This window comes from Salmo trutta, chromosome 26, assembly GCF_901001165.1.
Source record: "Salmo trutta chromosome 26, fSalTru1.1, whole genome shotgun sequence".
NCBI lineage: Eukaryota > Metazoa > Chordata > Actinopteri > Salmoniformes > Salmonidae > Salmo > Salmo trutta.
The window spans coordinates 10,687,340-10,713,710 of NC_042982.1; the positions used below are offsets into that span (position 1 = coordinate 10,687,340).

Consider the following 26,371-nt stretch of genomic DNA (forward strand, 5'->3'; position numbering starts at 1 on the left):
CAGGGTGGACAGTCTATATGCCATCACATATCACCCCCCCCCCCCCCGTGTTTACAATAAACTGTGGGGTAGAATGTAAAGTTATTTGGGTCTGTCCGTCTGCTCTCATTGTGATGGTGGTGCAGGGCAGTGTTGGTCTGTCAAGCATTGTGCCCCCCAACCCAGCCAGACCCCCACTCACTCACTCTCCAATCTGATATGGAATGTTTGTTCTGCTAGGGTCCTGTTACGCGGGGGAGGGGAAAGGAAGAGGGCTGCAGCCCTTCACCCTTCACTCACCAGGCTCAAACCCAGCTTTTATCGCTACCCACTTTGACAATACAATTTGATCAATAGTTGTTCACATCACAATACAACTATACAATGGAATACTCACGGAGACAGGCCTTTCCCACTACTTGAATGTACATTTCACAGATTTGTTCACAGATTACCTGAAGTCAGTCGTTATCTTGCCCGTAAATCTCTCTCTCATTAAAAGTAATCTCACAAGTTTATTTGTCTTGTCTTATCTCTCTTATCTTGTCAGCCCACCTATAATAATACCACTAGAGAAAGAGAGAGGGAGGGAAAAGAGAGAGGTATGGGGGGAGGAAGAAAGCGTCAGTTTCCCCCCTGATGTATGACAGCACTGCTAAAAGAGTGAGACAGCCAGCGTGATTGACAAGACTTGGAACCAAGAGCAATGAGATCGGAGAGAGAAAGAATGTCTTTATTCTTTTGGAACTTTTGTGAGTGTAATGTTTACTGTAAATTTGTATTGTTTATTTCACTTTTGTTTATTATCTAGTTCACTTGCTTTGGCAATGTAAACATATGTTTCCCATGACAATAAAGCACATGAGAGAGAGAGAGAGAATGCTGACTGAACGTCCTGCTTTTAGAAGTTCACTTGGTGAGAGAGTGACACAAATACACTAGGAGGAGGAGAAAGAGGGGGAAAGGAAAGGGGGATACCTAGTCAGTTGTACAACTGAATGCCTTCAACTGAAATGTGCATTCAGCATTTAACACAACCCCTCTGAATCAGAGAGGTGCAGTGAGGAGATGTTGGAAGGGGAAAGGCAACATCAACACAGATGATTCCTTTCAACTGTTCACAGAGTGCTGGGAGGGCTCTGTTCACAAACACAAACAGACCCTACGGAGCCCCAGGACAGCAACACAATTAGACCCAACCAATCATGAGAAAACAAAAAGATAATTACTTGACACATTGGAAAGAATCAACAACAAAAAACAGAGCAAACTAGAATGCTATTTGGCCCTAAACAGAGAGTACACAGTGGCAGAATACCTGACCCAAACTAAAGGAAAGCTTTGACTATGTACAGACTCAGTGAGCATAGCCTTGCTATTGAGGAAGGACGCCGTAGGCAGACCTGCCTCTCAAGAGAAGACAGGCTATGTGCACACTGCCCACAAAATGAGGTGGAAACTGAGCTGCACTTCCTAAACTGCCAAATGTATGACTATATTAGAGATACATATTTCCCTCAGGTTACACAGATCCACAAAGAATTCGAAAAAAAACCAATTTTGATAAACTTCCATATCTACTGGGTGAAATACCACAGTGTTCCATCACAGCAGCAAGATTTGTGACCTGTTGCCACAAGAGAAGGGCAACCAGTGAAGAACAAACATAAAACCTATATTTATTATTATTTATTTTCCCTTTTGTACTTTAACTATTTGCACATAATATGACATTTGAAATGTCTTTATTCTTTAGGAACTTTTGTGAGTTTAATGTTTACTGTCAATTATTTATTGTTTATTTCACTTTTGTTTATTATCTATTTCACTTGCTTTGGCAAAGTAAACGTGTTTCCCATGCCAAGAAAGCCCTTAAATTGAATTGAATTGAACTAAAGAGGAAATCTAGTCTGCCTCCCTCTCTCTCTCTCTCTCTCTCTCTCTCTCTCTCTCCTCCTCTTTCCCTCCCTCCCTCCCTCCCTCCCTCCTCTGTATTCCTGCTCCCTCCCCCTGACCAGTAGAGAAGAGGGAGATTAACCTGAGTGAGTGTGTGAGAGAGAGGAGTGTTTTAAAGCAGTGTGCCGGGCAGAGAAGAGCAGACACTCATAGCTGGCCAGCGCTGAGGGGGAATACTAAACTGGAGCTCGAGAGGTGAACTTAGGTATGGGTTACTACTATCTCTCTGACATACACACACACACACACACACACACATTGTACACTCACTGAAACTAAGTTACAATTACCTCACTGGTTTAATTCACAACAGCCTTGTCACATGCCTGCCTTCAACACAGATTGTCATTTTACTCTTCTACTGATTCCCTTCACTTATTTTAGAGTCTGTCATGTTTGAATGGTGTTTGCTTTTCGATAGACCTCAGTACTGTCATTCGGAGCAGGCTTTTAAAAGTGAGCTTTCTCTCTGCAGGATAGAGGATACCCTGAAGGACTTCCTGGGACAGATGGGATCTGAAAGGTTCAGCTGCAGCTGACAAGACTGACTTCTCCCCAATCTCCATTCAAAGTGGATGTGTCTGAGACACTCAGACAGGAGGAGTCGTGTGGAAGAAGCAGCCCCAGAGAGAGCAGATAAGACCCAGTGAGGAATACAGGGACTGGAGGCAGTGGAGCAGAGATGGACGCAGGTCCTCTGATAGCCGAGGGAGAGGGTTCCTCTCCGGAGGGCGAGACGGTGTGCGCTGCGCTCGCCCGCTACGAGGCCACACTGAGAGATGCCGTGTGTGAGATCCACGTGGACGTGAGCGCCTTCAAGCAGGGTGTGGAGCGTCGTCTGGAGGAGGCGACGGCCCACCCCAGCGAGGGCCCCCTAGGCCGGGCTGTGGCACAGCTGCAGCAGGAGAACCGGCAGCTCCGGAGCCAGTTGGAGGCCCTTACCCGACAGGTAGAGCTCCTCACTGGGACAGTGTGCGACAGAGGCGCCCTGATGACTAACAACAACAACAACCACCACCAGCACCAGCTAGCATCCATCCAGGCCCAGACACACAGCAGCAGCCAGGAGAGGGCGAGCCCCCGGTCCCCCTCCACCTCCCCTACCAGCCCTGCTGGTGGCCCCAGCATGGGAGCCCTGACCGGGTCAGCCTCGGGCTCAGCCTCCAGCCCCACAGCCGCCCGCTTCTCCAGCCGAGCTACCTTCGCTGTGTCCAGCAAGACTAACGTGAGTAGCCTTATACAGTGGGGAGACTGAGTTGGTGTTATGGCGAACATAGATACATTAGAGCAGTAGACTATGTCATGAACCTCCAAAACTCTAGAATGGAGTGAGAATGGCAGCCATCTTGGTCAGGGATAAATGAAAGTGTTGTGTTTCATTCTGTGGTGGTGACTGTATGTGGATCTGAAAGACTCTCAAGATTGTGCAATGATTCATCCAGAGTGTGTCTAAACTAAATCATGATATGGGGGTTGAACAGACTTTCTTGAACATGTCACAGGGATGATGTCAGCGCTTTGACAGCGGTGGGGAAACTCGGTCATATTCAACTTATTATATATTTAGACACGTGAGCAGAGTAGATACCAGAAGAAAGCAATCAGGATCATTTCCCATCGCTGAACATTTTTGGTAGAAGTAATTGCTTATTCTAATGTCCATCCAGCCTCTGCAGTCTGAGAAAGAAGCTGTTCTCCTGGCATGAGACCTCTCTTTCCTGAGTGTGATAGATCATGGGAAGAGTCTCTCTTTCTTTCTCTCTCTCTCTCTCTCTCTCTCTCTCTTTCTTTCTTTCTCTCTCTCTCTTTTTCTCTCTCTGCGGTGAATGGTTCTTTTGCACTCATATACTGCTATCCAGTGGTGGGAAAAGTACTCAATTGTCATACTTGAGTAAAAGTAAAGATACCTTAATAGAAACTCACTCAAGTAAGTAAGTGAAATTCACCCAGTAAAATCCTACTTGAGTAAAAGTCTAAAAGTATTTGGTTTTAAATATACTTAAGTATCAAAAGTAAAAGTATAAATAATTTAAAATGCACCATTATCTTATTTTTAACATTTATTGATAGCTATGGAGCACACTCCAACACTCAGACATCATTTACAAACGAAGCATTTGTGTTTATTGAGTCCACCAGATCAGAGGCAGTATGGATGGCCAGGGATGTTCTCTTGATAACTGTGTGAATTAGACAATGTTCCTGACCTGCTAAGTATTCAAAATGTAACATGTACTTTTGGGTGTCAGGGAAAATGTATAGAGTAGAAAGTACGTTATTTTCTTCAGGAATGTAGTGAAGTAAAAGTAAAAGTTGTAAAAAATGCCTGTAAAGTACAGATACCCCCCAAAACAACTTAAGTAGTACTTTCAACTATTTTTACTTAAGTACTTTACACCACTGCTGCTATCATGTTGCTGACAACATGTTGCTCATGAATCATCTCCCACTATACTCTTTGTTGAGTGGCACCACAGCTTGCGCTACATTTTAGAATGGATTCAATCGTCTTCTTCAATTTTACTAGTAACAAATATAAACACAGTACATTGTTTGTCACTTACCCCATTCCGGACTGTCATTTGGACATTTGACTAACATGTGAGGGACTGAAAGACAAACACGTGTACTTTGTTACAGTTAATGAGAAGCTAACGCTGCCGTAGCTGGTCAGTTCTAAGGTCCAGTACAGTTTGACACTTGTTGATGAAGTTTGGGTGGGAACTCAGTTATAAGTCTGGGAAAGTTATCATCTCAGTTCTTGGTGTATTGTAAAGCACAGTGGTGTCTGTTTGAAAAGTCCAGAGGTTTCTCTTGACTGTATCCCAACACAAGGCCCTATGGCTACGCTGCTTTGGAAACTACAACGGTTCATCTTTTATAAGGTCTTTATTTCGATTTTCACTTTATTTGATTCCCAGTCTTTCCTCTCAGTAAACTCACAGCTGCTTTCTGTAGCAAACTGACCCTTGACAGTCTGGCACGGATGTTGACTGTTAACTGTGACTGCTCACACACAGCCATAGACACAACAAACGCACACACACACATACGCAGGTGCATACACACGGAAACACAAAAACATGTATGCAAATGACTAATGTCATATACCTCACCTTAACAAAGTATGTTGTAAAGCATCTGAGGATTCTTATGTGATGTAAATATGTTGGTTAGTATGAAACAGAAGTCCTTTGTTTCTCATAATAGATTGTTGGAGATCCCCCTTTCGTGGCCAAAACTTTTTTCTCCAAATTCTCCAAATTTCCGAACAACCAGACAGAGATTGGATCATAATACTGTAGAAAACGAATGTGAGTTCCTCATCTATTGATCCAACGCAAATCTATTCATTGGTGTGTGTGTGTGTGTGTGTGTGTGTGTGTGTGTGTGTGTGTGTGTGTGTGTGTGTGTGTGTGTGTGTGTGTGTGTGTGTGTGTGTGTGTGTGTGTGTGTGTGTGTAAATCGAATCTAATCCGGAACTCAACAGGGAAACGTTATCCTATTCAGATTTCTCCTACAGCCACATCTACACCTCTCAGCCTCAATGGCCATGTCTACACTTGACACTTACATAGGACTTCTGCTATCAGAGTACGAAGATCGCATTGAAAAGACAGGTGTAGACGCACAAAAGTCGCTTTGTGGTCGGATTGTGTTCAGATCTCCCAGACGCATTGTGTGCGGATTTCTCCTCGGTCTGGACGCAATCAGGCTACCGAAAGCGCATACAGTGGGAGACGTCATCAGCCCTCCGCCCACAAGTCTCCAGAAAAGTGTGTTTTGGGAGTGCAATGCAACGATTTTCATTAAACGTTGGATGATAACCATTCCTAGCGTGTGAGGAACGAGTTTGCTTACCTCATAAATGCTAGCTAGCTAGCTTATTTAGAAGTGGAAAAAAATAGCTTGGCAAGAGTTATGCTAACATGTTAGCAAACGCTTTAGCTTTGCTAGATAGCTTGCTGGCTAGTTTCAGAGGTTAGCTGGCTAGTTAGCTTCAGTAGTTGGCTACCGCCATCAAGTTGTTGTTGTTGTGTTATCAGATTTAGCCCGTTCCACCGTTTGCAGAATGCATACTGCATTTAAATATAGTGCGGGGAAAGGGAATCCGGACACAATGTGGACACGGTAGACACATTTAAATGTAGGTGTAGACGTGTTCGGAATTCCATGACCAGAACTCCATGACCAGAATACAAAATCTGCATGAACTATCAAGTCGAGACACAGCCAACGAGAGATAGAGACTGTACAGAGACTGTATGCTGACCTCATCAAGTCCGACGGGGCTGTTTCAGCAGGTCTGAGGGAGGGAGCTGATTGTGCTGGGGACCTCCAGGCACACCTGAAGATGGTTTTGCAGCCCTGGAGTTAAGCGTCACCTTACTGAAAGAGCACAGCCAATTGGGATGTGTGCGGGCCTGCCCTGGGCCTGCACTTTTACTATAGGGTTGCTTACAGTACGTCTCCACCTGTGCTCGACTGTGCCTTGGACACCTGACACTCTGATGCAGATATGAGCCTCTCGCTCTCTCTCTCTCTATCTCTTTATCTCTTTTTTTCTCTCTTTAACTCCCCACCTCTCTCTCCCTCTCTCTCATGAGCAGAGCCTCTATAGAGCCCTCTGGTCCAAACTGGGCCCTGTTTTTATTGAGTCTTCTTGGCTGAGCACAGTTCATCACAAGTTCCCCTCAGTCCCTTCTAGCACACACCAGCTCTCCCAGAGTCTGAGGAGGACAGGTAGGGGGTTTCACTGGGATTTTTGATACTCCTCTTCAGAGAGAGATCTGTTGAAGCTAGGAGCCTCTACCACTGTGCTGGTCAGTGCTGCTGCTCTGACAATACTAGACAGGATTCCTCCTCCTCCTCCTCCCCCATCCTACACCACCACCTCCTCCTCCCTCCTTCTCCTCCCCCTCCTCCTCTTCCTCCTCCTCCGTCCTCCTTCTCATCCTCCACGGCCACCTACGTCAGTCAGTCTGTCCGGTCTCTGCCGAGGAGTCACACAATGCTGCCTGTTGCCAATTACTCCAACATAGCTGCGGTCTCAAAGGGCTATTGTGTCGACATTCTGCCTCATTTGAAGTACATTGACTGAGGAGGGGATTAGAGGAGAGGGTCACACAGGCCCCAGCCATCCCCAGACTCCACACTCCTTCTCTGGGCTTCAGGAGTGAGTCAGGGCCCTCTCTTCCACTCCTCCATTCCCTCCTCTCACAGACCTCCTCTTCGCATCTGTTCCCTTGTAGCATGCGGTAGAATTCACACACAGGCATGCTTTCTCAGACAGACCACACCTGCACACCTCAAACCTCACGTTTGCTGCGTTCCTCAGTGTACTCAAGTTGAAGAGAGAGCGGCTGTGCCCTGTTATAAGACGAACTGGATAGATTCCACCCAGGTCACAATGTTATCTTTGACAGTTAGTGTAACTTCATAACACAGGACCACAGTGTGAATCCTTAGGTCCCTCACTGTCCTGCCCTGTCCCTGCCCTGGGCTGGGTTGTGTTCATGTGGGCTGTGTGTGTGTGTGTGTCTTCTCTCAGACTGAGGTATCTCCAGGCCACGTGAACCGACAGGAGGGGAGGGGTGGGGGGGATAAGACGTGTGTATGAGGCGTTATCAGTGGAAACTCCGTCAGAGCACGCTCACACTGTCACCGTGAGCAAACACAGACACACACCTCACACATACAAACACATACTGTTATAGAGTACACCCAGAGAGGACTTCTAAAGAGGAGCAGAGCACTCTAAAGTCCTATTATCAAGATCCCTGAAATCAGCTGACAACTGACACCCAATCCTCCCTGTCACTGCACCACGTAAAATCCCTCACACACACAACACACCACCATCATATACTCTCTCCACTCCCTACAATACAGGACCCCGACTCCCACTACTAACATTACTTAACCTCTGTCTTCTGCACTGCTGCTCAAACATGCAATTTACTAACAGACTGCTCGGTTCACCTTGCAGTGCCATGGGTGCATGTTCGTCACAGTCTAGTATAGTCTGATGGATAGACTGTATGAAGTGGAGAAAAAGTACTAATTCTGCTCCAAACCAAATGACTATTTGTGATCATTGGCTCGCGATGTGCACGTGCAGTGGCAAGAAAAAGTATATGAAGCGTTTGGAATTTCTGGATAAATGGGTTATAAAATTAGATCTGATCTTCATCTAAGTCACAACAACAGACAAACACAGTCTGCTTAAACTAATAACAGACAAATTATTGTATTTGCCTTGTCTATATTGAATACAGCATTTAAACTTTCACAGTGGAGGTTGGAAAAAGTATGTGAACCCCTAGGCTATTGACTTCTCCAAAAGCTAATTGGAGTCAGGAGTCAGCTAACCTGGAGTACAATAATTGAGACGAGATTGGAGATGTTGGTTAGAGCTGCCCTGCCCTATACAAAACACTCACAAAATGTTGGTTTGCTATTCACGAGAAGCCTAGTCTGATGTGAACCATGTCTTGAATAAAAGAGATCTCAGAAGACCCAAGATTAAGAATTGTTGACTTGCATAAAGCTGGAAAGGGTTACAAAAGTCTCTCTAAAAGCCTTGGTGTTCATCAGTCCACGGTAAGACAAATTGCGTAGAAATGGAGAAAGTTCAGCACTGTTGCTACTCTCCCTAGGAGTGGCCGTCCTGCAAAGATGACTGCAAAAGCACAGCGCAGAATGCTCAATGAGGTTAAGAAGAATCCTAGAGCATCAGCTAAAGACTTACAGAAATCTCTGGAACATGCTAACATCTCTGTTGACGAGTCTACAATATGTAAAACACTAAACAAGAATAGTGTTCATGGGAGGACGCCACGGAAGAAGCCAATGCTGTTAAAAAAATATATTGCTGCACATCTGAAGTTCGCAAAAGAGCATCTGGATGTTCCACAGCGCTACTGGCAAAATATTCTGTGGACAGATGAAACTATAGTTGAGTTGTTTGGAAGGAACACACAACACTACGTGTGGAGAAAAAAAGGCACAGCACACCAACATCAAAACTTCATCCCAACTGTAAAGTATGGTGGAGGGAGCATCATGGTTTGGGGCTGCTTTGCTGCCTCAGGGCCTGGACAGCTTGCTATCATCGACGGAAAAATGAATTCCCAAGTTTATCAAGACATTTTGCTGGAGAATGTAACAGGCTGACTACACCGCTCGCGTCGAGTGCGCGAGCGTTGCAAACTAAATGTAGAAATCTATGTTATTCAATTATTGCACCTACACTGCTCGCGCACGTCAATGAGCGTTTGCGTTGCCAAGGGCTAAAATAGCCAGTTCTATTTGTGACGCAGATCGATCTGCAAGTCCTGCCTCTCCCATCTCCTCAAGGGTTTATAGAAGCAGGTACCCACGTGCCATCTCCTCATTGGTTATACCCACGGGGGTGATTGAAAGATGAACTGTGTTGCCGGTCATCGTGGTAATACTATGAAAGTTTAGATGCCAATCACCATATAAGTGAAGGAGGAGAGATGACTAGAAATGATTCGGTTGACCATTTTATGTGTGGATTAATTGTCGGAGTAAAGGACCTTGTGCATTTCAGGTAAAATAACAACTCAATGTTTATATCCCCGGACAAATTAGCTAGCAACAGCAAGCTAGCTAAATAGGACAAATTAGCTAGCAAATGCAAGCTAGCTAACTAAATTGCCATAAATATTTAATGCTTTTCGACCTGTCCCCAAATTAATGTAATTGGTTCAGAGTTTGTTTTGATATTTTAACCGGCGTGTTGTGATCGCGTTTGGTGTGGGTGGACAAAATAAATGTATGCACGATGGCGTACGCGCGCAGCCGGTTTGGGTTCCGTGTCAGGCTATCTGTCCGGCAGTTGAAGCTCAACAGAAGTTGGGTGATGCAACAGGACAACGACCCAAAACACAGAAGTAAATCAACAACAGAATGGATTCAACAGAAGAAAATACACCTCCTGGAGTGGCCCAGTCAGAGTCCTGACATCAAACCGATTGAAATGCTGTAGCATGACCTCAAGAGAGCGGTTCACACCAGACATCCCAAGAATATTCCTGAACTGAAACAGTTTTGTAAAGAGGAATGATCCAAAACTCCTGACCGTTGTGCAGGTCTGATCCGCAACTACAGAAAACATTTGGTTGAGGTTAATGCTGCCAAAGGAGGGTCAACCAGTTATTAAATCCAAGGGTTCACATACTTTTCCCACCCTGCACTGTGAATGTTTACATGGTGTGTTCAATAAAGATATGAAAATGTAAAATTGTTTGTGTGTTATTAGTTTAAGCAGACTGTGTTTGTCTATTGTTGTGACTTAGATGAAAATCAGATCAAATTTTATGACCAATTTATGCAGAAGTCTGGGTAATTCCAAAGGGTTCACATACTTTTTCTTGCCACTGTACACACACAGGCTGCTGAGGCCGCTGAGGGGAGGACGGCTCATAATAACAGCCTCAACGGAGCGACTGGAATGGCATCAAACAAAATGGAAACCACATGTTTGATGTATTTGATACCATTCCACCTATTCCACTCCAGCCATTACCACGAGCTCGTCCTCCCCAATTAAGGTGCCACAAACCTCCTGTGGTCACACATACTCGTAGGTTGTGCAAGCATGCATACACGCACGTACACACAACCCCCCCCCCCCCCCCCCCCCCCCCCCACACACACAGTGCAAATGTGATCTCTCCGTTGTTTTCATCACTCTTGTGGATGGTCCAACACACACCTCAGCAGTCAGATCAGCTCCATCTGGTTCTCTGTCCTCCATCATCATTTATCCCACCAGCCAGGTTGTTCTCTTCCATGCTGCCCAGAGGAATGCATCTTGACCTCACACTCCTCTCCTGATGCAGATCTTTGGCCAACCACAGGAGGTTGGTGGCACCTTAATTGGGGAGGATGAGCTCGTGGTAATGGCTGGAGTGGAATGAGTGGAATGATATCAAATACATCAAACACCTGGTTTCCATGTGTTTGATGCCATTCCATTTAATCCGTTCCAGCCATTATTATGAGCCGTCCTCCCCTCAGCGGCCTCTACTGTGGCCAACATGGTGTAATCATCTGTTTCTCAGAGGTTCAGAGATGTGATCTTGCCCGGCATCATTGGCCCCTTCTTGCCCCAACACCAGATCTCTCCACTCGGGCCTTTTAAAAGCGAGAAACATGATGGGAGCAACTCAGCAACATCAAACAGCTCCACCTCAGCTTCTTTTCACTATTAAAAATGGTCACATTCTCAGACAATGTCTTGGGAGCTTAATTAGACCGGTGTATGCCTTCTACTTTACGTGCCAGAGTTGGAAGTTCCCATCACAAGTCTTTCAAGAGCACTTGTGTGTGTGAGTGTGAGTGTGTGCATGCGTGCATGTGTTTGAGTGTGTGTCTGTGTGCGTTCAAGCCTGTGTGTGTGCGTGCGCGTGTGCGCGTCTGTGTTTATCCCCATGATAAATACGCTTCACATTTCCAGCACAGCCACAGAGACTCCCCTCCCAAATTCATAGCTCTCTCACAATGGAGCAGGGTCTTTTATTCTCTGCCTGTCTGTGCGTCCCCTGCCTGGGCCAGACCATCCAGCCATCCAGCCCAGGGCTCCAGATTCCTGGCACAAACCCCTCAGCATGGCTATTAATACAGTGGAGCTCAGCCTGAGAGACAGACCCAGGGAGGGAGAGAGAGCTTGAACGAGAGAGAGCTTGAACGAGAGAGAGCTTGAGCAAGAGAGAGCTTGAACGAGAGAGAGCTTGAACGAGAGAGAGATTTAACGAGAGAGAGAGATTGAACGAGAGAGAGAGATTGAACGAGAGAGAGCTTGAGCGAGAGAGAGATTGAACGAGAGAGAGATTGAACGAGAGAGTGAAAGAGAGAGAGGCCAGGGTCAGGGGTGATGGAGGATTGAGAGAGGCATGTGAGCCGGGCTGGGCTGGCTGGCCGCTCCCCTCCAAGGCTGCCCCTGGCTCTCCTAATTACTTCCATACAATGCCCTGTATTTCCATCGCCGTGGTTACAGGTTAATAATTCACTGTTTAGTGGATGACCTCACCGCCCTCTACGTTCATCGTTCTAGAGGGCTCTGGGCCCAGAATATATATTCTATTTCTACATTTGACATTTTCCAAACAGACAGACAGACAAGAACAGCAAATGTATAGTACGAATTAGGGGTTTGTATTAGACTTGCGTGCAGTGGTTTGACTCCATGTTTTTCATGCAGCCATTCTGTATGGACTAGAGAGGGTAAGCGTCAGACCGAAGCATGTGTCCTATCACCTCTAACTTAACTGATTGAATCATCAGACAGCTGTATCATATCACCAGGTTTTATTGATTTGTTTTGGTGTTGGGAGGCTGGTATACCGATGTCTTCCACAGCTGATGCCTTGTAACCCGAGAGAGGACTACTAAACCTCTCAGATCTTGGAGTTCTTAGGTGCCAACTGCTGTGCTGTCCTGGGGAGTCGGGGAGACGGTCCCATCTCCCTTCCCTCACCCCCTCCCTCCCCATCCCCTTACCCCAGGGCAGTCTAAACTTTATGTCTGATCCCCTGACCTTTCCGTAGCCAGCAGGAGAGACGGAGAGGGGGACAGACAGGACGGGAGAGACGGAGAGGGGGACAGACCAGACAAGAGAGATGGAGAGGGGGACAGACAGGACAGGAGAGACAGTGTGTCACAGAAGGCTGCTCAAGTCATCATCACACTCTCTCACTGCAAATCTAAATAATGCAGAATGTGGTCACACATTCTCAGTGGTACATGGTCTTCCGCGACGTCCAGCCGGGAACATAAGGTTATCTTATCTGTTTGTCAGTGACATTGGAGTATATCTATTCTTAACCTTTGACAGCATTTTATGGTCCCTTCCTTGTGACTGAAACCCTGGAAAACCCCAGTAACAGAGGAGAGATCCTGAAGCAAGTTTAGAGGGGGAGCAGAGGAGGAAGGGTATGCATGCCCAGTGAATTTAATACAAGGGCCTGTGTGTGAGTGTGTGAGTGCTTGCGCACACCCATCAGATAAGGCAGGGGCCCCTGTAGTCAGGTGATGTAAAGAAAGTGTTTTAAAGGGCCCCCTCCATTTCTGTAGGACCAAGGCGCCGGCCTGGGTCTCCCTGCTAAATTGCAGGCTTTGTGGGTCTTTTGAGGAACAGGTGTTTTTTTTATGTGTCTCTCCCTCCATCAGGACTTCCCTGTTCCTGTGTGCAAATTACAGAGCAAAGACCCCTTTATAACTGTACTGCATGCTTGCTCTGTGTGTGTGTGTGTGTGTGTGTGTGTGTGTGTGTGTGTGTGTGTGTGTGTGTGTGTGTGTGTGTGTGTGTGTGTGTGTGTGTGTGTGTGTGTGTGTGTGTGTGTGTGTGTGTGTGTGTGTGTGTGTGTTGTTCATTTGACTTCAGAAGGGGGTGCGGAGTTAGTTAAATATGCAACAATGTATTGTACATGCCTGGATGAGTAATGTACCTTTTAGTCACAAAATATTTCTATCCCTCTAATTGTCTTATTAAATCATCGTGACGGTACATTGAAAGCATGTGTTTGCATGCTGTTTACCGTAGTCTACAATAGCATTGTTTATACCTAGATATTTCCTTGTATTGTGTTTACTTGTGTGTTTTTCTGTGGAAATGGTAACTGAGACAGCGATGTTGTGAAGCGTTCATAGAACAACGTCCTATGTTGGAAAGGATTCGTGTGTGATCAATGGAAAATGGGAAAATTCGTACTAGTGAGGCTCATTGTATGGCAGGGTGGTGTTGTTGTCCATAATCGCTATCTATCTCTGTTTCTGTGCCCAGCGCTGTGCCCAACATACTGTCATACCCCCACTCAACTCCCCGGCCCAGTGTTCTCTCACAGCATGCCGCCATTGTTTTCACGTTCCATTCCACAACCACTCAATGTTCCAAGAATGTCAAATGTCATCCCGAGAAACAGGCTTGAATATCCTCTCATATAATCTCCAACTCCACCCCGACTGGAGTTCACCTAGCTAACGCTCTTTATTGAAATGTCACAAAGTTAGGTGCCATGACATGTCAGCTTTGTAACACGCTGCACCCCTTCATTGAAACTTCATCGAAACTGCATGACTCGCAATATAACAATCCACTTAGATTATCTTCTGTTTGCACATCAACATTTCTATGGCACGTTGCCAGGTGGGAAAAATTCCCACCCATGGCATTTTTGGCCAAGGTCACATGGGACAGCTGTGATATTTACACCCATATGAAATACCCATGTGCCTAGGAGAACCCACTGTCCCACTCTACCCCACTCTACCACCACAGCCTATATTAGTTTCATTCCTTTGAATACTGTGTTGGCCCTGATGCTTTGAGTCTGTACTCTGCTGAACCAGGTCAGGGAGGGAGGGAGGGAGGGAGGGAGGGAGGGAGGGAGGGAGGGAGGGAGGGAGGGAGGGAGGGAGAGAGAGAGATGCAGAGGGAGGGAGGGAGGGAGGGAGGGAGGGAGGGAGGGAGGGAGGGAGGGAGGGAGATGCGGAGGGAGGGAGGGAGGTGCAGAGGTATTGTAGTGTTTAGGAGTGGGGTTACAGTGCTGCTGTGTGGGGATAAGTGGGGAGATTCTAAGGTAGTTATCCTCTCTCAGGTCAGGTGTGCCTCCCTAGGGAGAAGAGACAGCGGAGGCTCCTAGAATGGCTACATTGGTGTGTGCCCAGTAACACTGCTTCTAAGACAACAAAAATGTAGAAACTGAGAAACTAAACACACAGGACAGGGGGTTTGATTCAACCCTGTAGGCTAAGACTGCCCCCCCCCCCCTTTCTCATGAGTCAGTGTAGCAGACTGAGGGCTTTTCCACATTTTCTACTTAATTTCACGATTTCCTCCAAATATTTTATAGTTCCCCACTGATAATTCGATGACGCACTCTCAGGGTTGGGGGATTTGTTGTTCCAGGAAGGCGGAGAAAGGGGCTTTTGTGTGCTCCTGCCTGGGCATGTGCGTGCATCGGTGCGAGTGTTGGTGTTGCTCTGTGGGGTTTGTCTTGATTCCGGGTCATCCTCTTTAATATAGCATTGTATCTGGGCAGCTCATGACAGCAGAGCTGACTACACACACTGGGTTGAGCTCCACATTGTTTTAACATTGTCTGAAATGCACAAACATAATAGAGATGATTTGAAAGGTGCCTTCCTTCCGTTCTCAATACAGTTTAGCTGCAGAACTATTTCTGAGATCCGAGATCAGATTAAACATAGGCGGTGGTACACTCTGCGTTCGATCGGTTTTACCCGAAAAGATTTACCTACTTTTATCTTCAGGCCCAGAGCACCACAGTCTCACACACGTGTCTGGTGGCCCATTCAGACAGGAGGAGAAGTGTGACTTAGTACAGAGAGTTTCCATGGCTGGGACACACCAAGACAGGAGGAGCTTTGAGTTTCAGCCAGAGCATCAGGGTTGATCGGGGCTCAGGGGCTTCCATGGTTGAGCGGGGGAAATTTGTCTCCACCATCACCTTCTCCCAGTGGGACAGCCAGCTGTTCCCAGCTCCCTGCTCCCATTGGCCTTCCTAATGCTGTAACACACACACACACACGGACACACACACACAACCCAGCAGCAGCATTCCTCCCTGCTGAGGTCACCTGGCTCCTCTCTCCCCTACAGCTCAATTACTGACTTTATTTTCACTGGGAGGAATGTACAATTTCTTTGATAATAACTGTATATAATAACTTGTATTGCATGTGTGTGTGTGCGTGCTTGCGTGTGTGCGTGCTTGTGTGCATACGTGCATGTGTGAGTATGTGTGAGAGAGAGAAAGAGCAAGAAAGAACAAGACAGAAACATGACACATCCTCCACAGACAAATCACACAGCCCTCAGTCACTTCCTGGTTGTCTTCCTGAAAGGCTCCTCTGTGGATTGGCTGGTTAGTCTGGCACACAGTGTACTGAGCCCCAGTCACTTACTAATGAACGTAATAGATGTGGTGTGGTAGTAACATGGCTAATGAGATGAAAAATGGAGAAAATGGATGCCATTAATGGGAAGTTGAAACATGTCAGCACTCTGAAATGACTTGATCTGATGATGTCTCAGATAACATGCATATTCTGTCATCCAAAAGATATTCATATGTTTAAAGGGCCTGTCTTCAAAATACTGTTGTTGAAGACATTGTGACACCTGAGTACTGTAGGGTGAGGTGTTTATGTGATTCTCTCTCTGTCTCCTGTAGAGTATTGAACGTGAGGAGCCAATAGAGGTGGATTCAAACCCTGTATCCCCTGGACTGGAGAATGGACACTCTACTACCCCAGGTAATGCCTGTTCTATTCTCTACCATCTCAGCTACAGTAGAAATACAACCATACACACCATCCATGTACTGTATGAGGGGATTTATTTTCTCAATGCTTGTCCAATCAGAAAACTCGACAGTGTCACATGGAACGAGCTCGCCAGCCAATTACAACGTCCCTCATGAAAGCACGGCCCCTGTTGCCATGCGGATGCCACACCTACCCATCACCGCCACAACCAAAACGGCTGACCCCTCAGTTATGAAGAGCGAATCTCCCACCAGTCCCGTACGCTCTAAGCCCTCGCCTGTATCAGAGCCTACTGCCAACAACCAGCCTCAAGCCATCCAAGAATCCCCAATTCAACCAGGTAAGAGGGACCAGACATCAGCTGAAAGCTGTCCAGACCAAATATTTGAACTCTCAGCTTTCATATCTTCCTATGGTTCTTCTGCTCCGTAAGCCATAATATCCTTTGATTTGTTACACTCTTTGTCCTTTTGTTGTTCAGTGTCGTCTATGAAGACATGGACCCCCAGTCTCAGCCGAGGTCTGGGCTCTCCTCGACTGTCAGGTAAGAGGGATCTATCAAGTCGGGCTTGTTTCTAGAACTGGAACTAACGAGGCTCACACAATGTTTTATTCCCACCGTTTCCTTAAATGTTCTTTGATTTGTCATTTGCAGAAAAGTCATTGTCCGCTCCCCCGAAGTCAGTGACTTACTCTGGCCTCATCCAACACAACACAGACCGGTGAGTGAACTATTCTTTACTCAGTCCTAGAGAATTGAGATAGTCCCTGCTTTAACCCACATGCAATAACCCACTTGGCATTTCGAATGGCCTCATTGTGGCTCAAGTTGATGTGGGACACTCCTCCGTTCTCCGACCTGCAGGGTGGAAGATGTGGGCGGGGACATGCCTTTTGGAAGGGGAGTGGAGCGGAGGCGGGAGCTGGTGAGGTCACAGACGTTGCCGCGCAACCTTGGCGCTCAGACCCGCCGGTCCATCTTTGAAAAGCTGGATTCTGAAGCCAGCAGGTACCACCCTCTCTCCTCCCACCATCATCTCTCTTTCTATGCCATCCGTCCCTAAACCGATAGGTCCTCTCTTTTTCCCTTATATTATCCCTCCTTTCTTCTGGGTAATTCTTAACTCGCACAGTACTACATAGAGCCATGACTAAATGGAACTCTATTCCACATCAAGTAACTGACGCAAGCAGTAAAATTAGATTTAAAAAACAGATAAAAATACACATTTTGGAACAGCGGGGACTGTGAAGCAACACAAACATAGGCACTATACACACACGTACACATGGATTTAGTACTGTAGATATGTGGTAGTGGTGGAGTAGGGGCCTGAGGGCACACAGTGTGTTGTGAAATCTGTGAATGTATTGTAATGTTTTGAAAATTGTTTAAACTGCCTTTATTTTCCTGGACCCCAGGAAGAGTAGCTGCTGCCAAGGCAGGAACTAATGGGGATCCATAATAACTACAAAATACAAATAAAACTCATACTTCGTTTGCATTACAATTCTCTACACTTGCACACTCTCTCATAATGGAATTAACAATGGTGGAAAACCACCACCTAACCAATGGGAGTGCGCTTGTGTACACTTGGGGAGAACAAGAGAGAACGGGGACACGACTTCTGTCATGTTTTCTGGCTCATTGTGTTGACCCCTGTCCCCGCTCCTCTCAGTAGGCCCAAGCCCATGGACTCCAAGCCCAAGCTGAAGCGTTCTCAGAGCTTTGGTGTGTCCAGTGCCAGCAGCATCAAGCAGATTCTTCTGGAGTGGTGCCGCTCCAAAACCATAGGATACCAGGTGAGACTGTGGTGACAGAACACAGCTACACACCGGAACAGAGACCTGGCCCGTATTCACAAAGCACCTCAGAGTAGAGGCTGATCTAGGATCAGGTCCCCCGTTATGAATACAGCCCTATAGCAGCCAGTAACAAAGATAATGAATATGGAACTGTCATCTGGTCACCTGAAATGGATCCACTACACAGGAGAAGTCTATGTCATTTTTGCTAGTTCCTGAACAGGGTAGTGAAATGACTCCCCTAGTTTCTCCATGGCTTAAACCATTAGCATGTAGCGGAGCGTTAATGTGCTAATGAGATGCACCTTGCCATGGTTATGCTGCATACTGAACTTAGCGTATTATTGTATTATATTGAATGTTTGTGTGTGCATTTGTGTGTTTGATGCGCGCGCGTGCATGCGTATATGTGTCTGTGTGTGAGCATTCATATCCTTGTCTGTGCATGCGTGAGTGTTTGAGTTACGGCTCAGTGCTAGGGCTGTTGGCTTCACTCGGCAGCAGCAGCTGTGCCAGTCTGTCCATGTGGCTCTGGTTAAACAGAGAGCTGTCACGGGCCAAGGCCCGGCCCCGCAGAGCAAGCAGCACCGGCCGCTTCCCGCAGGCCAGCTCCTCCTCACACTCAAACTAGAGACTCGCCTGGCGCTCGACAAACATGACAAGCTGGATTTTCCCACTGACACGCTGAGGCTTTTATGGGCTAGGCTAAGGACACCAAATAAAATGTGAAATGACACAGTTCTGAAAGCATGTCCAGTTGGAGAGAAAGGAACGCAGGGAGAGGAATTGAGGATAAAGACCCATTCAGCAGACCTGTTCTGTTTTTCCCGTTATGACAGCGGGACCGACAGAGAAACCTGTCGGAGAGGTCACGTCATAAAGTTAGAATAGGTAGCCAATCATTTTTATAGGTCTTTTTCGTATGTCTGGTTTATTCTTACGTCTCTTTCACAGTGTCTCCGTATTCCCCCGCTAAACACATGTGCAAATACACCACGGACACTCAGAGACATTTACAGTCCAGACACACACTCCTAACTCCGTCTCTCCGTCCCCAGAACATAGACATCCAGAACTTCTCGTCCAGTTGGAGTGACGGCATGGCCTTCTGTGCCCTGGTCCATTCCTTCTTCCCCACTGAGTTTGACTACAACGTGCTGACGCCTGCCGACCGCAAACACAACTTTGAGCTGGCCTTCGGAACGGCGGAGTAAGTGACTTTTACATTGTAACAAGCGTCATCCATACATCCTGCGTAGTGCTTCTCAGCATTATACACTGAGAAATGGCTTAAATTCTCCATGCACTCCTGTCATCCGTTCATTATGTAGACTAGAGAAGTATCTGCCTATTCGTGTGCACATCCAATGTCGCTCTCCTCAAGTTACCTGCGTAAATACATTTAGAGTCACAGTGTCCCTGGCCACCATACAAATAGAAATTGCATAAATGGCGTTGATACATAAAACATTATACCACTGAGATGATCTTACAATGTTTCTGTTGCATCTTGGTAAAGAGTGTCTGTAGCCCACACGTTACGCCAGCGAGGCAGCCGCTGCCAGAGAATACCCTCTCCTCTCCCCGGGTCCCCAGAGTAAACTCCTCTTCCTTTCCCTCTGCTCTGCTTCCATCCACTCCTCTCACATTCCTCCAGCCTGGCCTCACTACTAAGAACTCCGCTGCTGCAACACAGCCTCCCAAAGTCCTCCTGACACATGGATACATGCAGAACACCGACAAAATAAAGATCAAAAGCGCGTGTGCATCTCACCACATACAGAGATATTTCTAACGCATGAGCTTCTGTACTATACCACAAATTAGAAACTGGGTGGTTCGAGCCCTGAATGCTGATTGGCTGGCAGCCTTGGTATATCAGACTGTGTACCACGGGTATGACAAAACACTTATTTTTACTGCTCTAAATGCGTTGGTAAACAGTTTATAATAGTAATAAGGCACCTTAGGTGTTTGTGGTATATGGCCAATATACCACGGCTAAGGGCTGTGTCCAGGCACTCCGCGTTGCGTTGTGTTTAGAACAACCCTTAGCCGTGGTATATTGGACGTATACCACACCCCCTCGGGCCTTATTTCTTAATTAGTCCACATTGTTCCATGTGATCTATTATCCTGGTCCTGGGTCTGTTTGTGCTGTCTTGCCAACAACATCGATTGACCATAGATATGAGTTGGGAAAACAGTTCAAACAGATCTGGGATCAGGCTAATGACCTTTCAGCCCCCTTAACTAAGGAATGACATAGATAGGCCTAGACTCCTCCTGACTTGTACTGTGCCTTCTGTCTGATTCAGGGAGAAGGCGGGCTGTGACCGGCTCATCGAGGTGGACGATATGATGGTGATGGGGCGCAAGCCGGACCCCATGTGTGTCTTTACCTACGTCCAGTCCATGTACAACCACCTGCGCAAGTTTGAGTGATGAACGATGACCTGGCAGCTACTCGACGACATCACCGCCCCACCACCACTACCATCAGTCTCTTGCTTTCAGGGACAGCAGCAATGCACACTGAGTGACTACACTTCCCCCTGCTGGAATGGACAGAGTATTACAAGTATTTCTTCAGTTTGAGAGATGTTTCACTCTGCTATGTTGAGTGCTCACAGCTATTCACAAATACAAAAGGCTATATTATTCCTGTTTTGTCTATGAGTGGCTGGGTTTTTATTCCCTGAAAGTCTGTGTTACATTTCAGAGAGAGGGGAAGGATCTTTCTCCCTTTTTTTTTGGTGACCGAATATTTTTAAGGCTTTTATTGGCACAGTTGCTGTTTGAGAGAATGGGAGAATCAACTCTTTGCTGGAGAGAAAACGTAGTCCCGTTGAAGAAGCTGCAAGAGAACTTGAACAGTAGGCCTATAACACTGGACAAAGGACTGAGGATCCTGAGGATTGACACAAATCAGTCTAAATAGGATGCTATCATCATTTGGTTCCTTCTAGATGTGTATTTGTTCAGGCTTCGTTTACTTTATTGTCCCACTGTGGTTTCTCAGACCCGAATGTGTCAAAAAAAGGTCTTGCATTGCAGCACGAAAGAAAAGCTATAGCAAAGTTAGCCTTTTCATCAGCTGAACAGAGGAACCCATGTACACTCGCTATAAAGTTGAATAGTTTGCTATTTAAAGAGCTAGAACTGCAAAGATGAACTGCACATATGCATCAACTCAGATGCTAAGGTAAAACGGCCTATGTTCTTATAGTGTTCTTGTTATGGTTGTGGTTTTATTTTATTTTCATAGACAAAAAAAAAAGACAAAAATAAAACCTAAATAAATTGTCACTTGTTTCACACACTCCTTCGTTTTTTTGAATGTCATTATTTTATACTAAGCCTGTCAGTTAATTCATTGACTCGAGTAAACTTTTTGTAATTTTAGTGCACTTTTTTTTTTTTATGTGATTAATTTTTAATGTGATTAATCGTCTGAAAGCATTGAAAATACACATTTGGAACAACACACACGGTGACATGATATCACGTGCAAATGAGCGATAGAAAACCGATCGCGCAAATGTCACCATTCCAAATGTTTTGGTGCGGGCGCCCCGTGCCACCCCCGGCAAGATGCCGCCCTGGGCGGCTGCCCATGTTGCCTATACCTAAATCCACCACTGCTTTGGACAAAATCAAGCCCTTCACACTGGGCACAGAAGTCAGATCAACATGTAGTTTTGATTTATATTTGGTTGAGTGATCAACTAACGTGAATTCAACGTGAACTCAACAAAACATTTCACCATGTCATTGGATTTAGGTTAAAAGTTGGGTGAAAAAAAGATGAAATTCCCTTACATTGATGACTTTTTGCAAATCCAATCAGATTTCCACAACATCACAGATTTGGGGGGTTGAAATGACTTGGAAACGATGTTGATTCAACCAGGTTTTGCCCAGTGGGTTGTAATACTTTTTGTATTAAAAACAAATCTTAAATTACAGCTCCATTTGAGCAAATTCTGAATTTGTGATTAACCGTGATTAATTGACAAATCTTACGATTAATCGACAAATCCTGCAATTCACTTCATTGCATTTTTTATTGTTTGATATCACTATTTAATTATATATTGAATGGTCTTCAGGATTACTTTAGCAATAAATGCACACATTTGAGGAGAAAAATATTATGATTATTTAGCATGATCCCTTCACAAAAAAGGAAAGGGGTAGGGCAGGCCAATATAAATCATTACTAATTGGCTCATTAAAAAAAGAGAAGATAAAGAGTTGGTTCTTGTACAATGTGTATTCCTCTAAACTCTTCCAGCTTCGTTCAGAAATGTAAATTCGGGGATCTGTGTGCGTTGGTGTATTTAGAGCTTCTCTCCGAAATTGAACGGGTGTTCAAGGGAATGTAAATCGATCACTAGGCTAATTGACTTCAATACACAGGAAGAGAAAGTGTGAAAAAAAAGCTTTTGAAGTTGCCAGGTTTTTTCCTGCACAAGATAATAGTTAGGCTATTGTTTACTTTTCGTTCATCCTAATCGCCCCGGAAAAAAATATCTAAATATTGTAATGAATAGAGAGAGAGTAAGCAAGTACCTTTTTATAGGCCCAACTCAACAAATCAATTTGGGAAGACAGCGTAAAAAAAAAAGATAAAGCACAATTTGGCACTTAATATTTAAGTAGGCATGTGCCAAATGACAGGACAGCAAATTGAGTGCTGAATAACAAATATCACTCTCGCAGCGAACGTGGTAGGATACAGTAAGCCTATGTAGATTGACTCTGCTCTGTATGTCCAACAAGGTCTGGCTGCCCTGCGCTCCAATCTCCACGGGGATCCTCTTTGCAGTCGATTGACCCGGGACGAGATCTGACAGTCTGACCCAGGGAGTGTCAGACAATAGCGACAGCGGAAACAGCGGGTTTATACACCATTGCCGCTTTCATCTGTTTCTTGCCGCTCACCATCTGCAATTCAGGATTAGAGAGGTGGGCACTGGGCACCACTATAGGCCTATAACACCTGAACGTGCCTAGATTAATTTGGTGTGGACCGTGGGCGGCATGGGATTGAAAGGGGAGTTCCCGCTTTAAGAGGGCACCGCTACCCAGCGCTGAGTGCATCATTTACGCATCACCAGACCAAGCCGTCGAGGTACATGGAATTATGTCTCTCTTCATCAATCAAGAATTCACTGCACACAGACTGACTGACAATAAATATATGGATTTTACTGCGCTTTTTGGAGACCAAGATCAATGTAAAGGTAGGCTAGTGACTGTTATATTTGTTTATTGTCTTTTATAGTTTCCTTTAAGATGATTTTATTATAACAAGCATTTATTAATTTATTTATTTATTAATTAAATTATCCATTCTGTCTAGATTATTCCGAAAATAAATAGCGCACAAACAAACAAACAAAACCACAAGGTAATTATATATAGAAAGATATTCATTGATATAAACAGAAATGCAGATGAAAACAAAACGAAAATATATGGTACACTTCGTTTAGTAATTCCTCAATGGTCTTAAATCATTTTCAAACGCTACACCGGTATTTTAGGCTACTTAAATAATAATCTATGAACCATATGATTGGCCCAATTTTTATTTCGATTTTCAATTCTCAAAAATGTTGTTTTTGTTGTTGTTTAGACGTGAGGAATGACAATGGACTTTCATCACCCGAACCTGAGAGAAGCGGGTTTACAGAGGGCCAAAGGAAGCGCAAAAGAACCATATTCAGTCGCGCACAATTGTCTGAGTTGGAACAAGCTTTCGCTCTGACGCCGTACCCAGACATCACTCTCCGTGAACGCTTGGCCGCACATACACATCTACCTGAAAGCAAGATACAGGTTTGTGTAGTGATAATAGCTAAATGTAGATATTTACACTTTCCGTATATAGGCTACAACAACATATTTACCTGACTCTACTCATTGTTCACAGGTGTGGTTCCAAAACAGACGGGCACGAAGTATCAAGAGTGGAAGACTCACCAAATCAACCAACACAACTTCTGGAAAAGGAGGTGCAAAATGCCTACCTCGCCCAGTAGTCCCCTCCCCTGGTCCCTCCTCCACCCCAACCACAACGGGGGAAATGTTCCGACCAGACCAGATTCAGTGTGATGATGGTCAGCAGTTCTACTCCGACTGGATCCGTCTCTACAGCAACCCTGTGTCTCATCAGCCTACACCCGTCTCCCAAAACCTGGCAGAATCCCTACTGTGGGAGGAAGACTGCCGATCTCACCTGGGATCTCTTGCTACTACCACTGCACCCGTTGGAAGGCAAGCACACTCCTCACGGCCATACCGGGATGGGTTCAACCAGCCCTGCGTGGGCACCTCAGGGTATTGGAACTTAAAGCCACAGACTCTAGCTGGCTCACAGGCAAGATATAATCATCAAACCTCAGTGGACCAGGTTGTCCCCTCCCATCCGCAGCAGATGTACTGGGATGTGACTCAAGGACAGGGTCATCATCCTCAGGTGGGCCCCCAGACCTCCATCGGATACATCTCAGACCTGATCTATAATGCTGCTATTGTCACCAACTTCCTGGAGTTCTAATTTCCTGCCCCTGCTTACCTATTGTATAGCCTGGTGGTCCCAGCTCTGATTGTGCTGTCTTGCCAGGTATTGGCAAAACAACACAAACATATTTGGGACCACTAGCCTATACCGCTTGCCTAATACATTGCCTTCAGAAAGTATTCACACGCCTTGACTTTTCCAGATTTTGTTGTGTTAGAGCCTGAATTCAAAACGGATGAAATACTTTTTTTCGCACCCATCTATCTACGTGATCTTACGTGCAATACCCTATAATGACAAAGTGAAAACATGTTTTTCTACATTTTAGCAATTTTATTGAAAATTAAATACAGAAATATTACGTTCACATAAGTATTCACACCCCTGAGTCAATATACTGTATATTAGACTCACATTTGGCAGTGATTATAGCTGTGAGTCTTTCTGGGTAAGTCTCTATGAGTTTTGCACATCTGGATTGTACAATATTTGCACATTATTCTTTTTAACTTTCTTCAAACTCTATTAAGTTGGTTGTTGATCATTGCTAGACAGACATTTTCAAGTCATGCCATAGATTTTCAAGATGATTTAAGTCAAAACTGTAACTAGGCCACTCAGGAACATTCAATGTCGTTTTGGTAAGCAACTCCAGTGTATATTTGGCCTTCTCCTACTGAAAGGGTCTGTTGGAAAGTAGACTGAACCAGGTTTTCCTTCACGATTTTGCCTGTGCTTAGCTCTATTCTGTTTCTTTTTATCCTAAAAAAACTCCCTAGTCCTTGCCGATGACAAGTATACCCATAACATGATGAAGCCACCATCATGCTTCAGAATATGAAGAGTGGAACTCAGTGATTTGTTGTGTTGGATTTGCCCCAAACATAACGCTTTGTATTCAGGACATAAAGTACATTTCTTTGCCGCATTTTTTGCAGTTTTACTTTAGTGCCTTATTGCAAACAAATGCATGTTTTGGAATATTTATATTATGTACTGGCTTCCTTCTTTGCACTCTGTTATTGGGCTCCCGAGTTGTGCAGCGGTCTGGGGCACTGCATCTCAGTGCTAGAGGTGTCACTACAGACACCCTGGTTCGAGAACTGGCTGTTGATCCATCATCAGTTTTCTCTGATCACAGCCATTAAACTCTGTAACTGTTTTAAAGTCACCATTGGCCTCATGGTGAAATCCCTGAGCAGTTTCCTTCCTCTCCGTCAACTGAGTTAGGAAGGATGCCTGTATCTTTGTAGTGACTGAGTCTATTGATACACCATCGAAAGTGTAATTAATAACTTCACCATGCTCAAACAGATATTCAGTGTCTGCTTTTTTCTCTCTCATTTGTTTTCATCTACCAATAGGTACCCTTATTTTCGAGGCATTGGAAAACCTCCCTGGTCTTTGTGGTTGAATCTGTGTTTAAAATTCACTGCTCAACTGAGGGACCTTACAGATAATTGTATGTGTGGGGTACAGAGATGAGTTAGTCATTCAAAAATCATGCTAAACACTATTGTTGCACACAGAGTGAGTCTATGCAACTTATTGTGAATTGTTAACCATATTTTTACTCCTGAACTTATTTAGGCTTGCCATAACAAAGGGGTTAAATACTTATTGACTCAAGACATTTTAGCTTTTGTACAAATGTCTAAAAATATAATTACACTTTGAATTTATGGAATATTGTGTGTAGGTCAATGATACATCTCAATGTAATCCATTTTAAATTCAGGCTGTAACACAACAAAATGTGGAAAAGGTCAAGGGGTG

The 26,371-nt window shown here is 45.2% G+C and overlaps 2 protein-coding genes across 2 annotated transcripts; both read left to right on the plus strand.

Moving 5' to 3' along the window:
* The first annotated feature begins 2,040 nt into the window (after nucleotides 1-2,040).
* Nucleotides 2,041-21,385, plus strand: LOC115163093 (smoothelin-like protein 2). The gene is made up of 10 exons (XM_029714699.1): nucleotides 2,041-2,140; nucleotides 2,411-3,160; nucleotides 16,161-16,242; nucleotides 16,352-16,594; nucleotides 16,736-16,798; nucleotides 16,910-16,976; nucleotides 17,120-17,263; nucleotides 17,937-18,060; nucleotides 19,122-19,273; nucleotides 20,382-21,385. The coding sequence occupies exons 2-10, from the start codon at nucleotides 2,618-2,620 to the stop codon at nucleotides 20,506-20,508; spliced, it is 1,545 nt and encodes a 514-aa protein (XP_029570559.1). The 5' UTR covers nucleotides 2,041-2,140; nucleotides 2,411-2,617; the 3' UTR covers nucleotides 20,509-21,385.
* Nucleotides 21,386-23,266: 1,881 nt separating this feature from the next.
* Nucleotides 23,267-24,780, plus strand: LOC115162798 (homeobox protein SEBOX-like). Its single transcript, XM_029714222.1, has 3 exons — nucleotides 23,267-23,312; nucleotides 23,708-23,916; nucleotides 24,005-24,780. Exons 1-3 carry the CDS (start codon nucleotides 23,270-23,272, stop codon nucleotides 24,629-24,631), a joined length of 879 nt encoding a protein of 292 aa, XP_029570082.1. The 5' UTR covers nucleotides 23,267-23,269; the 3' UTR covers nucleotides 24,632-24,780.
* Nucleotides 24,781-26,371: the final 1,591 nt, after the last annotated feature.